Source organism: Bos indicus x Bos taurus, chromosome 17, assembly GCF_003369695.1.
Source record: "Bos indicus x Bos taurus breed Angus x Brahman F1 hybrid chromosome 17, Bos_hybrid_MaternalHap_v2.0, whole genome shotgun sequence".
In the NCBI taxonomy this organism is placed as follows: Eukaryota; Metazoa; Chordata; class Mammalia; order Artiodactyla; family Bovidae; genus Bos; species Bos indicus x Bos taurus.
Window position 1 is genome coordinate 40,341,903 of NC_040092.1, and position 14,996 is coordinate 40,356,898.

General features: G+C 35.3%; 1 protein-coding gene across 2 annotated transcripts in view; it reads left to right on the forward strand.

Annotated features, from left to right (window-relative positions):
* FAT4 (FAT atypical cadherin 4) overlaps positions 1-14,996 on the forward strand; it is a 184,052-nt gene that overhangs the window by 93,055 nt on the left and 76,001 nt on the right. For both annotated transcript variants that reach the window (XM_027567307.1, XM_027567306.1), the window contains exons 4-6: positions 549-899; positions 7,316-8,238; positions 8,865-9,039. In XM_027567307.1, the coding sequence (XP_027423108.1) occupies positions 549-899; positions 7,316-8,238; positions 8,865-9,039 (1,449 nt within the window). The remainder of the gene's footprint in view (positions 1-548; positions 900-7,315; positions 8,239-8,864; positions 9,040-14,996) is intronic.

The window sequence follows — 14,996 nt, forward strand, 5'->3', positions numbered from 1 at the left end:
CTGACACTAGCAGTGGGCCCCAATATATGTTCACTGAATTCATCAATATGGTCATGAATTGGTAGGTAGAAAAATAATGTCAGAAGTTGTGTTCATTTCCCAGAACATTTACATCGCAACATAAGATCTACTGGCTTCAAGGTGGCACAGTGATAAAGGATACGCCTGTCAATGCAGGAGACTCCAGAGACATAGGTTCAATCCCTGGGTTGGGAAGATCTCCTGGACTAGGAAACGGAAACCAACTCCAGTATTCTTGCCAAGAAAATTCCACGGATAGAGGAGCCTGGTGGGCTACAGTCCATGAGGTCGCAAAGAGTCAGACATGACTGAGTGACTGAGCGTGCACACACACACATAAGATCTACTGGAGATTTGGGAATGTTGACATCCATGTTAATGTAGAAATCTACAGTGTTGTTTTCATTATATTTTCATAGTGATTTTCTAGTTTAAATATTTTACTATACAAATAAATGTTTTGGTATCATATATCATCTCTTAGCAATACCCTGTCCCATTAATTTTAGATTCTCAATTTATTCTAGGTTCTTTGGTAGCGGCTATTTTGGCTACAGATGATGACTCTGGTGTGAATGGAGAAATTACATATATTGTGAATGAAGATGATGAAGATGGCATATTTTTCCTGAATCCAGTTACTGGAGTCTTTAATTTGACTCGAATGTTGGATTATGAAGCACAGCAGTATTATATCCTCACTGTTCGGGCTGAAGATGGTGGGGGACAATTTACTACCATCAGGGTTTACTTCAACATACTAGATGTAAATGATAACCCACCCATTTTCAGCTTGAATTCATACAGCACATCTTTAATGGAGAATCTACCTCTAGGATCTACTGTTCTTGTGTTTAATGTTACCGATGCAGATGATGGTATGTACTTTATTTTGCATACTTAAAGTTTATTAAACATTAATCATTAGATTTGTATCATATTTATTTACTGTGTGCAGCTGTCACAAAATTGCATTTTGTAAATATAGATCCAAAGTTGAGGAATAGGTTTATAACTTAACTATAGAGAATTAAAAAACTAAGGATTTTATTAGTTAAGTTCTTTTTTATAACACTTACACAGCATACATTGTGTGCATCTTATAAGCTTTATAAATTTATCTTCCTTTATTCTCTCTAAATGTGTGACACCACTGCAGTTTAGCAATGTAGAAGTCATAAAGCAGCTTTTTGGTAGGTTTTCTTCAGATAACTATTTGCTTACATATATTCTTTTAACATAAAAAGGATAAAATGTGGATGATAAAGGAAAACCAAGTCTCAAAAAATACTTCAAATTGCATGATTAGTTTTATATTTCTGACCGAAAATGGCTCAGAGTATCTCAGCAAGCTTTCGTGCTTTAACTCCAAAGACGGTCTCAGATCTCTTTAATTTTTATGCTATATAATCTAGTTGAGATTTTAAATTAAATCTAGACTTTACAATGTTTGATATTTGTTTATTTGATTTGTTTGATTTTTATTTCTTTGAAAACTTTAAAGTATGACTCCCTTGGTCTTTTTTTAAGACTAATTTTGTAAATATACATACCAGATAATATAGCCTTTAGAGATAACATTGTACAGATTGTCAATCTTTGTTCGGAAAGTTAATACCTTGTTTTTCCTTCCACTGGATGCAGCTAAATGTTCATTTAGTTAAGAAAACAAGGGACAGAATTTTAAGAGGAAACTGGTCTCTAGCCCAAGGATATGCCTCGTGGCATAGGCATATCAACCTTAATTTAGAATTTCCTGGTTCTTGCTGACTTAAATGATTTATGTGATCTCAGAGTACCATTCATCCCATTCTGCTCTATACTTAGTTTCAAGAGTGTCTAGAATCGCCACTTACAAAGATATGAGAGGCAGAGCACAGTGTATTTATATATCTTTCAATTCATGAAATAGGAAATGCTTTAATTAGAATTCATTAAGTGCATTTTGAAGTTTTCCTCTCTTATTTAAGCATAGTTAATAATGAAAACATAAATATTCCTAAAACAGAAGTGCCTATAATGTTAGTACCACAAATTGCTAAGAATATTAAAAACAACAACTGACAGTTGTCAAATACAGTCATCCCTTGTACCAGCAGGGGATTGGTTCCAGGACCTCTGGAAAGTTAGTGAAGTGAAAGTTTAGTTGCTCAGTAGGGTCTGACTCTTTGCGACCCTGAGGACTGTAGCCGCCAGACTCCTCCATCCATGAGATTCTCTAGGCAAGAATACTGGAGTTGGTAGCCGTTCCCTTCTCCAGGGGATTTTCCTGACTCAGGGATCAAACCCCGGTCTCCTGCATTGCAGGGAGATTCTGTATCTCTGAGCCTCTAGGGAAGCCTCATTGATACCAAAATCCAATATGCTCAAGTCCTTTATATAAAGTAGCGTAATGTTTGCATACAACCCATGCACATTCACCCATATACTTCAAATCATCTTTAAATTACTTACAATACCTACTACAATATAAATGCTATATAAATAGTTTCCAGAGCACAGAAGATTTAAGTTTTGCTTGAAATTTGGAACTTTCTGGAATTTTTTTCCCTCAAAATATTTTCGGTCTATGTTGGTTGAATCCTTGAATGTGAGACCAGCAAACATGGCAGACCACTTGTCCCTAGTATGTAGCCAGTCCTGGCCTAAGAATGTTGCACAGTCCTTCATGTACATCAGCCTAGTTCTGTACGTGTAAGTGTCTCCCATTAGACTTTATGCACAGTTGAGGTTAATCTTCATTTTGAATGTTGCCTTATCTATTATTATAAACTTAATTAATTTACCTGATCTCTGGATATGAACATTTTTAAATTTGTTGTAACTTTTCTGTAGTGAAGAATTATCTGTCAAATTTCTTTGTGACTTTAAGCATTAGAGAGAGCCTATTATATCATAAGATTGTGTGCAGGTCTAGAGTAAATTCCATTTATCCTCAAAACTCAACTGTAGAGAACTGAGAAAATAGCAAATAAGAAACTTCCTTTGTGAAGTTTCCATTCCTGCTGGAATATTCCATGCAAGCATATTCACAGAAATGTATTAACCATTGACTTCAAGTTGCTTTTTATGGATTTTTTTTCCTTTAATTGTGTTAGATAAAAGTTTCAAGCTACAGTTTTTCATTGTTTTAGTATTGAATACTTTTATCAGTGTAATTTCCTGCACCTTGACCTAAAATATAGGACACAGTTTCTATTCTCTCTGAATTTCAAGGATCATGATAAGACTGTACAAGGGTAACCTTCTTTGTTTAAAACTGCCAACTCAGTTATACTAAATAGCTCCCAATGTGTTTCACAATGTTATTTAGACTTTTCTAATTAACAATTTAGTTTTAATCTCAGACCAAAAGCTTTCAGAGGAGATAATATTGTCATCTTAAATGAAGACATTTTATATGAAAATAAATTTAACATTTTCTGCTACTTATATCTAGATTCTCTAAGTTTAACCTAAAATTTTAGATTGCATAACCATTTATAAGAAAAAAGCAAATATTTTACTGTGTTCACAAGATAAGTAGCACATGTGTTAATCTCAAAGCTTTCATTCATATAGCTAAGAAAGTATTATATTGAGGCAAAGTATGGTGGGTTCTAGAGGTACAGAACTTGTCTGCCAATGCAGGAGATACAAGAGACGTGGGTTAGAGCCCTGGGTTGGGAAGATCCCTTGGAGAAGGAAATGGGAACCCACTCCAGTATTGCAAGGAAAATTCCATGGATGGAAAGAGGAGCCTGACAAGCTACATGGAGTTGCAAAGAGTCAGATAGGACTGAGTGACTGAGCACACACATTATAAATTGAAGTTTCATAGAAATAGTCTAGCTTTGATAATTATTATATTATCCTAGAAATAAATTCATATACTCTTAAAAATATTGGGGAGTCATAGAGTACTTTGAGAATAAAGTAATTATTGTTGAATAAATTTACTGATATACGCTTGGTACACAATGCAGATCAACTGACCTGTAAATGAGTTTCATATTCCAGTGACCTGATGACCTTGTTGGAACTGCTTTATAAAAGTGAATGCTGTTTGCAAGAGTTCCATGTGTTGCAGCTGTATGATAAGTTGACAAATACTAGTTCATTATAGAAATAATTAGGCATTTATGGACTGTGAATAAATATGCACATTTTGTAACAGAGCCACATACCTACGGTTATGTGCTGTATTTCCTGGAACTAAATTATTCTCAACACTGAAATAAAAACCAACCAAAAAAAAAAAACCAACACAACCACACACACAATAAAACTGCCAGAAAGAATCATGTAACTAAACCACTTTCAGAACACTGAAAATAAATGGTTAGAAATATGGACTGTTCTTAGCTTAAAGATCTGGGGGCTGTAAAAGCCCACTAAATTCAAGTTCTATCACGTATGAATAAATTATAGAATATTAAAATAATATGTTTACTGATTCATGATTGGGATATTTGATGCAAGGAGTAGAGAGAGAAGAACGTTTTTTTAGGATAGTATAAAGGTTCAGGGAGAATTTTGAGTCTCAATATGTATACATGTATTTTATAGATGTAGAGCACATGCCCAAAGTCACTTAGACATGACAGGAGTGAAAAGTCCTTTTCTTGACAGTAAAGTCCATAGAGATGGTTTCCATGACCTGTAATTGCAGCAGTACAGTTTCAGTTCCTGAGATGAAAGCTATTTCTTAGATTGTGCTGCAATATTTTGTGCAAAACCAGTTGTATTTCTATGTTTATGTTCTCAAAGATAGTGACTGTTATCATTACCAGTTCATTTTTAATGTCATCATTTGATATAGTCATCATTATGAATTTAAATATAAAATCATTTTTATCTTTTTCATAATTCTAGTTAATATTTATTACTTCCACCACCCACCTACCCAGCAAACTTTCTCCCTAAAAAAGAAGCTGTCCTGCTGTTTACAACAAGGCTATAAAATCTTGGGATCATGTTCTCTTTTTGCCTCTGCAGGTTAATTGTTTACTCCAGGAAATAGCATAAAAAGTGGACCAGGGGTGTTCCAATCCTAGATTTAACTGCTTGCCTTCCAGTTGATTTATGTAGAAATGTGAAGCCATCACTTTGTAGCCATGCGTAGTTTTGTCAGTATTTTAAATTTCTTTTGATCTTGGGCATGAAAGGTTTATATGCTTATATAGAAATATATCTCTGCTCATTGGTATTATTTTTATTCAGGTGTCTTCATAACTTTTTCTGAATAATAATTGTGTCTGAATTTTTACCTCAAAGAATAGGAACTAAATATTTACTGACAGAGTTAGCCATAGGAAATGCAAAAAAAATTCCTAAGAGAGTAATTCTATTTAGAAATATATTAAATATATATCACTATAATATATATGTGTGTGTATATATATATATATATATTTAAAATCAAGTTACTTTCTCAATCAAAATACTTTCTCAGTAATATATCCATATTTGGTACCAGTTGATGAAACCTTTTTCTTTTTTTTTTGCATCAGTTGATAGAACTTTTCTTCCCCCAAACCTGTGGAATTTTAAGTCAGAGAGTTGAAGTAGGCTGTTGACCTTGTTCTATCCAGATCTTAAAATTCTCTTTATCTCCTGCTGGCGAGTTGACCTGTAGCCTCCATTAGCTTTATTTATTCATATTTTTCCTGATCCTCAGTGTCCTAAGTATTTTGAACTTTATAACCTCTGCTTTGTTCTCTTGTGAATGGTCTTAAATAAACTGCAAAGATTAAAAGCCACAACTCTTAATGAGGAGAAAACCCCTACCTTTTCAAAGATCTACTCAATCCTTGTTTATCCTAGAAATTTTTGTGAATAAGCCAGTGCCTGAAAGTTATCTCCATAAATAGTTTCCTCTGCATCAACATATAGACAAAGGATATTAGATAAGAAACTATCAAAGCATGGGAAAAGAATAATTCTAGCATTAAAAAAAAAAAACAAATAAGCAGGCACTACCTGGTAGGGAAAAAAAAAAAAACTGTATTACTCAACTAAAACTTGCCTTTACAAGGACTTAATGGGTTTCAAGAAAAGGCAGAAGCTAACTGAAGTATCTACAGAATCCTAAGAAAGAGTACTTTTCAAGAAAAGGGTGATCAACTTGTTCTAGAAGACTTTTGGCAAAGAGTGGACATCATTTTTGACACTTGAATAGTTAAAGTTCATAAATATAGGAGCCATTTGTAAGTAGTTTATATAACTCAATGGATTTTCCATAGCATAAGATCCCAGAGTAGAGTATCTTTATTAAGGATGGATTATCTAGATGTAAAATATGTTTCTTAGAAATTCTTAGGCCATCCTATAATTGCCCAACATGTTTATGATAAAATATAAAAGTACACATGACATTATGGACCAGTGAAGAAACTGCTATTCTGGGGCAGGAAATATAATTTTTTCTTTGTGTTTGCACTGCTTATCTGTAATTTAGCTTTAAATTATTTACTAAACCAATAAGTAGGCTGAGCGATTCTCCACATCATCTCTAGAATTCTACAATCATTTTCTGAAATGATTTATATGCCTTTTTAAATTAAAATGTGACACATGTTCCTGGGAAAAACTGATAAAACATTATCTTAAAATAGCCCAAAAAGAGTGTGAATCTTTATATTTGGAGTCTTTTATGCATACATTTACTGCTAACATTTTCTTCAAAAATACTTTTAAACCACAGTAAATAAACATAATAAACTTTGAAAGAGAATTATTTTCTCAGAGGTATTAGCCAGACACTTAATAGGAATTAAAAAGTATTTATTGGTTCTGCCAAGAAATGTAAAAGTAGACTTAAAGCATCCATGACTAATGCCATATATCAGAAAATTTTATTATCATTCTCTGAAAATTGGTGTTGGCCTCAATAAATTACTAATGTGATAAATGTTTGGCTAGTAGTAGAGTGTGGCACTGTTAATGTTGAACTCTCAGGAATTACGTGACAGAAATAAAGAAATGTATAGAAAAATATCCGCTCTCTAGTATATTTTTTTCCTCTTCACTCTCGTAATTTAGCATTTCAACACCTTGGTAAATAGCCAGCAGTATATAGATCATTTGTTCACCAGATTGTAAACATCTTTTCAAATCAAATGATACCAAGAAAAAAGTTATGGGTTATGTATTCCTTAGAAAGAAAATTAACTGTGGCTAAACCATTCATAAGGTGTGTTTGGAGGTCATGTGTATCAAATACACAGGTTCATATCATGAAATTTTTGGTGCAGTTTAGTTTGCGATCAGCATTTAGTTCAGAAAATTTAATTTTTTCCCCCTTCCATTTCAGGCATCAACTCTCAGTTGGCTTACAGTATTGCTTCTGGCGATAGCCTTGGGCAGTTTACAGTCGACAAGAATGGGGTATTGAAAGTTCTAAAACCTTTGGATCGGGAGAGTCAGTCCTTCTACAATCTGGTCGTTCAAGTGCATGACCTGCCACAGCTTCCAGCCTCCAGATTCACAAGCACTGCTCAAATCTCCATTATTTTGTTGGATGTCAATGATAACCCCCCAACCTTTCTTTCCCCTAAATTGACCTACATTCCAGAAAACACACCTATTGATACCATTGTTTTTAAAGCACAAGCAACTGACCCAGACAGCGGCCCAAACAGCTACATTGAGTACACCCTACTGAACCCTTCGGGAAATAAGTTCACTATCGGGACCATCGATGGAGAAGTAAGGCTTACTGGAGAGCTAGATAGAGAGGAGGTTTCCAATTATACTCTCACGGTGGTGGCTACGGACAAAGGTCACCCATCTCTGTCTTCATCTACAGAGGTGGTAGTTATGGTACTTGACATCAATGATAATAACCCTGTTTTTGCACAGGCTATGTATAAAGTGGAGATTAATGAAAATACACTTACTGGAACGGATATAACACAAGTATTTGCAGCAGATGGAGATGAAGGTACAAATGGACAGGTCCGCTATGGCATTGTTGACGGTAATGCCAATCAGGAATTTCGGATCGACTCAGTCACAGGGGCAATCACCGTGGCTAAGCCTTTGGATCGAGAGAAGACCCCTACTTACTCTTTAACTGTTCAGGCAACAGATCGGGGCAGCACTCCCAGAACTGATACCTCTACCGTCAGCATTGTTCTACTGGATATTAATGATTTTGTCCCCATATTTGAGCTATCTCCATATTCTGTAAATGTCCCTGAGAATCTGGGAACATTACCCAGAACAGTTCTTCAGGTAAGTATATTTAAATCAAACAAATATTGTGCTCTTTGTAAGACAATTCATTTAATTACAGTGTCATGCTGCCCCACTCTCTTCCTCATTCTCATCCAAAAATGCTTACCTGCTGATACAGCAGATCTTGAAAAGGACAGGTTTATGAAAATTACTCCTAAGGACCTGTTGATTTCCTTGTAGATGAAATATTGTATTTCAGTTATATCCTTTTGTGTTTATCTCTGCTGCACACATTTGTGCATTTTTGAATTTTGTTTCACTATAACAGTTATTCTATACATAGTAAGAAAATAAAATGATGTTAAAGTTTGAAAACTTTTACAAACGTTGCTCTTCATTCCTCTTTACAAATCCAACTACCTGGATGAATCTGCTGTTAAAAAAATTTTTGTGAAGTCTTCCAAAAATGCAATGTGTTATTTTATACCTGGTTTTATACAAATTATATATTGTACTCTGTGCCATTTTAAAATTTTACCTAAAACTTACAAACATGTCTCTGAAACCTTTTAATATTGGTCTGTATGGCTCTACCCTATTATTTTTAATAATACACTTTATTTCATGATATACATTTTGTGAGTATTACTCACATTCATGGCCTGTATTATTTTCTCCTGTAGGTGGTGGCAAGAGATGATGATCAAGGTTCCAACAGCAAACTGTCGTATGTTCTATTTGGTGGTAATGAAGACAATGCTTTCACTCTCTCAGCTAGTGGAGAACTTCGAGTAACACAGAGTTTGGACCGTGAAACAAAGGAACATTTTGTCTTGCTGATCACAGCTACAGATTCAGGTAAATCTGTAATAACCTTGTTCGACAGTGAAAAATTTCTTCATAATATATGTAAATGGAAGTATGTTTACCACTAAACTAAATGTTCTTTGAAATTTACTAATGCTTGGAACTTCGGTTGTATCCACACCATTTTATAGAACATATATCACTTTATGAAATTTATATGTAAATGTTAAGTGTTTAAGCACATTACAAACAAAGCTGTACTCCTGTAAGACACAATATATCCTTGCCCGGTAGGCTGACCCAGTATCTCTGGGGGTGACTCTATACTGTCCCCCTTGACTGTGGATATTTCAAGTACCTTAGCTTTGAAAACATTCAGATGGTTCTAACTGGTCATGGAGATAAGAGAGTGGGTCCAGAGTTCTACTTCATTAGTCCTGTAGGTTCTGCAAAATCATAAGTAGATATAATAAGCGTCTGATGAAGCCCCACAGAACTCCAAAAAGGGTACCAGTGAGAGCCTGGCTTCTCACTGAGTAGCAGTGTAATGAACTACGATAGGGAGAAAGAGAAGCAGTATACATTAGCTCTCACTGTTTAGAAACAGAAATTGCATACAATTGTAGAGCAAGTAGCATAAAATACAGTCTATTCAAAAAGTAACATTACTGTTAACCACTGTTTTGTTACAGTTCTAATTCAAAGCTGAAACAACTAAAATTTGTTAAAGAACCTCTGTGCCTTGAAGAAAGTAGATGTGCTTAAATATGTGTTGAATAAGCAAATGAATAAATAAATCATTGATCTTCAAAAGTCTCAGGGAATTATGAAGCATTGTCCTTACGTAACACTCATTTATAAAAATTGTTAAAACTTACTGTTTTAATTGTTGAAGTTAGTAATGTTGACATCTCTTTATTAATTTGTTGAAATTGTTTTAAGAACAGGCAGATTTGTTGGAACTTCAAAGGACTGACATTTTTGGTATATGGATATTTATGTAGATGTGTGGCTACTGCTATAGGAGAATTATTCTGAATTTCCAAATGAGCTGTTTTTGCTGTGGTTGAAATGTTTTTGATGAATATAATTTATTGCTATTTTTGTTATTTGTGACCAATTTCAGAGTATACAATTTCATGTCACCACTTCATAAAAAAAGGAGATTTGAAGATTAAGAGTAATTATAAATTTATGTTAAGTATACTAATGATAGTGCCACTGCTTATTTATCAAGATGGCTCTGTCTGTATTATTTGCCGTTTACTTCATCTTAGACTATTGCTTTGTGAAAGAAAGCACTAGTCTCTTTCTTTTTTTTTTTTTTAATCTGTGTGAATGACTGTGTTACATTGCATGCAAACTATAAAATCCCAGGCAATGATGAGCAGAATGTAGTGTGGTAACCATATAAAACTTAAACCAAGTTGATCTGAAACATGTTTCATTATATGTGTAGGCAGTACTTCTCGGTCAGTAGATAAACATTTTCATGTGGCAAATGCAGTCACTGCCACATGGCTCAGGTCAATCCATATTTCAAGAGTCGTCTGGAGAAAAGAAAGGATAAAGAGGTGTACAAACCAGTAAACGGTCAGATATTTAGAGGTGAGATTTTATTATGAAAACACCGCAGACTCAGCTCTCCTCTGCAGTTGCTGGATATGTGCAGTCAATTCTAGGCACTCCCAGAAACAGAGTCTTTGTGGAGATCATTTGGGGGAGGAGAAACCAGACCCAGGAATCTGGCTGCTAAGGCATCCGTCACTATAAAACTTGCTGCACAAGATGGTGTGTCACACAAAGGTCATCCCAGGGCGAGGAGCAGATTGTGATTGTGAGAATCAGAGATGCAGTGTAGGGTGACCCTGGACGGACAGGGCACAACTCATAGAAGTTCTCCATCAGGGGATTTGTGATTTGGAACATTCTAAGTCAAAAGCCATGTCAGAGAAAGAATGTAGACATCTAGACAAGAGTGTATGTTTTCAATCAGATCATTCTGAGAATTTAAACATCTTTTTGTGCGCCTGTGAAGCCAAGAGGGAGATATTGTGCAGGGGAAGGGAATGGTTGTTTTCTGACATTTGGCAATCTGAGTCATGCAGTTTGCCAGATTTTACAGATATTAACCCATTTCTACATATTACTTTATTATCTCAGAGACTATGGTGTGTTTATTTCCACTGTAGTTTCAGTAAACTCCTCAGAGTAATTAAGTAATTTGCTCAGGAGGTGGCGCAGTGGTAAAGAATCCACCTGCCAATGAAGGAGACTCAAGAGACGTGGGCTCAGTCCCTGGGTTGGGAAGATCCCCTGGAGTAGAAAATGGCTAAACTACTCCAGTATTCTTGCCTGGAAAGTCGCATAGACAGAAGAGCCTGGAGAGCTACAGTCTATAGGGTCGCAAAGAGTCAGACACGACTGAGCACTCATACACACACACACACACACACACACAGCCAAGACGTGGCAGAGTAGGATTCAGATCCTAGTATATCTGACTTCCAAGTTTAGTGTATGTGAAGGTTTTAGTGCTGAGGTAAAGTAAAATTTGAAAAATATATATTAATTTCCAAAATAATTTTATTTGCAAAATAAACCCAATAATTGTCTATATAATATACTGATTAAAAGCTTTAAATTTGAACTGATGGTGATTTAAATTCTGTTTCTCTCAAAATTTTTTTTGTGATTCAGACAAAATCTATCATCTCTTTCAATCTCAGTATTTTCTCAGTAAAATGGGGATAATAGTAATTACAAAGTAGTTTATTACAATGTTTAACTGATACAATATTTGTTAAATATGCCTAAAACATTTTATATATAATGATTTTAATGAATTGTGATCCATGCACTTTAAACATTCAAAAATTCTTATGAATGTCTGCCCTGTTTCTTACTAGTCTTATTAAAAAATGTATCAATTGTTTAAAAAACATTTTTTAAAAATTGCAATTCATATTTTTTTCATTTTATGCATTACTACATTAAGAATTTTTATTGTGATATCAGTTTTTTCAGATTTCCAAAGAATATATTGCATGGTAAGTGCTTAACCATTTAAAAACTGTAGGTCAGCCAAATTATGGTTAGGGAGGACTTTGTGGGCTAGTCAGCAAACTTAACCACCACTTGTAATGATGCTTCTCCATCAATATGACAGCATAAAATTGACATTTCATTAGGAAAAAAAGAATGAAAGGAAAAGAAAAGTAGGAAGGAAGGAAGCAAAAGAAAGAGGGGGAGGAAGAAAGAGGGAAGGAGGGAGGGACCAAGGAAGGAAGAAAGGAAGGGAAAGAAAACTGGAAATAATAGAGTTAAAAGTGTTCTCTTCTAGTACACTTGGGTGAGTCAGCCTGTTGAGAGGAATTTTCACAACGAGGAGATTCATTAGAGTATTAGTCTAAATGTGCAGACTTCACAAGAACCAAGTCCTGGTTTCAGGGAGCTGGACAGTGTGCATTCATGATGCCATCAGCCATGATCCTGGGGAAAATTGGGGATCTAAAAGTGTTAATATAAGGACAAATAATGCAAGTGCGACTCTAATTTCTATGAAGGACTATTGCCATTAAATGAAAAATGTGAAGACCAAGTGTGTTTATATTCTATCCAATAATGAGATAGGAGAGTTATGAGTTATTAAAAACTTACAGTTCAGATTATCAGTAAAATGAAATTATGTGGATGTCTGTCATTCAGGGCCTTAAGCATAATGTTAAGAATCATGATGGGAGCATGAATGAGATTCAAGGACATTGGTCCCTTGGTCAGAGTATTTTGGCAGTCTTAGAAATTAGATAATTACTTGAAAATTTCTCCAAAGTACAGATTTTTATGAGTGCTTTTTTGCGGGGCTGTCTTGAGATGGACTGGTGGCTTGTAGGGACACAGGAGTAAAAGAATTCAAGTAGGTATATGGAGATCCTTTAATATGAATCATATAAAGCAATCAGAAATCATGAGGTATGTTGGACTAGATGTTTTTAAAATTATTAAAACTCATGTGCAACCATAATTTTATACCCAATTCCTTTCTATACTTCAAGTGTCATCAATATCCACAGTGAGAGCTTCAGATATCAGGCTTCAGAATTTGCAGTTTTATATTCCAGGAATGAAGTCTCTGACACAGGATTTAAAATACTTATTCACTGCTATGATTTAAAAGTCAAATTAGTAGATGACATGAGAAAATTCAGAAAAATATGGCAGCTTTTAAGTCCCAGATGCCAGGTTATTCTCAAATTGGCAGTGTTCTGAGAACCAGGAAAATATCAAAGTGTTCTAAACAAGAAAAAAAAAATTGACAGTTTTATTCCTTAGCTCACAAATCATTTTTCCTTTGCTCTTTTGAAATTCTTACCTGATGGCAACCCAAAGATGGGTCAACTTTGGCAATATGGCAGCAATTGAAGCAGCAGCTTATTTTTATCAGCAGACCTCTAAATCTTTGAATATTTGTGGAGAAGATATTAGCATTCCACTTTCATCGTATTTTTATTTACTGACTGCATGGCTGTAGAGTAGCACATCTGGAAGCTCTCTAAGGACTCCTGTCCACTGCTTAAAATGAATACAAGCACACTATCCTATATGTGTGGGACCAAATGTTGCATTGTTAAATAACAAAACCAGGACAGAGGGTAATAATTCTACCTCACTTTTTTTTTTTTTCCTCCCATAGGATTTACTTACTAAAGATTAATTTAAAGAGGTGAGGCTAAAACTCAATTAAAGATAATATTTGTTCAACTGATATAATAAAAAGTATGGATGTTCTGCCCTCAGTCCAAATTACTCATTGTTATTTCTTCTAGAAATATGTACCAAGTAGACAGTCCCAGGAGGCTAAGACTTCACCCAGGTCTGTAGTCATGAAGGTACTGCAGAGAACCCAGCACATTTGGTTCATCCTAAGAGGAGAGCTGGCCCTAAAGCAGTTACTGTCCTCCTCATATTTTGACACTCTGTTCCCAAGGATCCTTCCTGCCAAAAGTTTTCCTTACCATTTTCTCATAAGTGCAATAAATTAAGTAATATGTTTTAAATACCATAAGTAGCAGGGAATTGTCAGGGAACTCAGAGCTTTATATGTCCAAAAAATTAATCCTAAGAATTAATTTACAAAATGGAAGTATATTATAAAGGTAAAAACATAGCTTTGTGGTTAAAAAGAGGTTCAAATTCCACCTCTGACAATTTTTAGGTATGTGACCTTGAACAAGTTACCTTTGTGAGTGTGTGCTCAGTCGCTCAGTTGTGTCTGACTCTTTGTGACCCTTTGAACTATTGCCCACCAGACTCCTCTGTCCATGGGATTTTCCGGGCAAGAATACTGGAGTGGGTTGCCATTTCCTTCTCCAGCTGATCTTCCTGACTTAGGGATCGAATCCACATCTCCTACATTGGAGGGCGGTTACCTGTATAGTGTTATATATTTGATGGAAACACTAATTCCTACATGAAAAATGTATTAGCAGGAACAAATGTGGAAATGACTCATTTTAGCTATTAATATTAGTCAGCACATTTGTTGGACATCTTAAGCTTAGTAAGGCCAAATAAAATTTCTGACTTTTATGCTTCCTAATCTCCATAAGTTGTTCTCTGCCCCCGGTTTCACAATTGCTCAAGGCAAACTTTGTTCCACAAGTCCATTGACAACTAGACTCTGACTCACAAAATGTCCTGATTGATCCAATTTTCATCATTTCCATTACCACCACCTTAGTCTGTGTGCATGTGTGCTTGCTAAGTCACTTCGGTCATGTCTGACTCTTTGTGACCCTATGGACCGTAGCCCACCAGGCTCCTTGGTCCGTGGGATTCTCCAGGCAAGAACACCGGAGTGTGTTGCCAATACTCTCTTCCATGGGATCTTCCCAACACAGGGATTGAACCTGCATCTCTTATGTCTCCTGCATTGGTAGGCAGGTTCTTTACCACTAGTGCCAGCTGGGAAGCCCCCCACTTTAGTCCAAGCCAGGGCAAATATGATA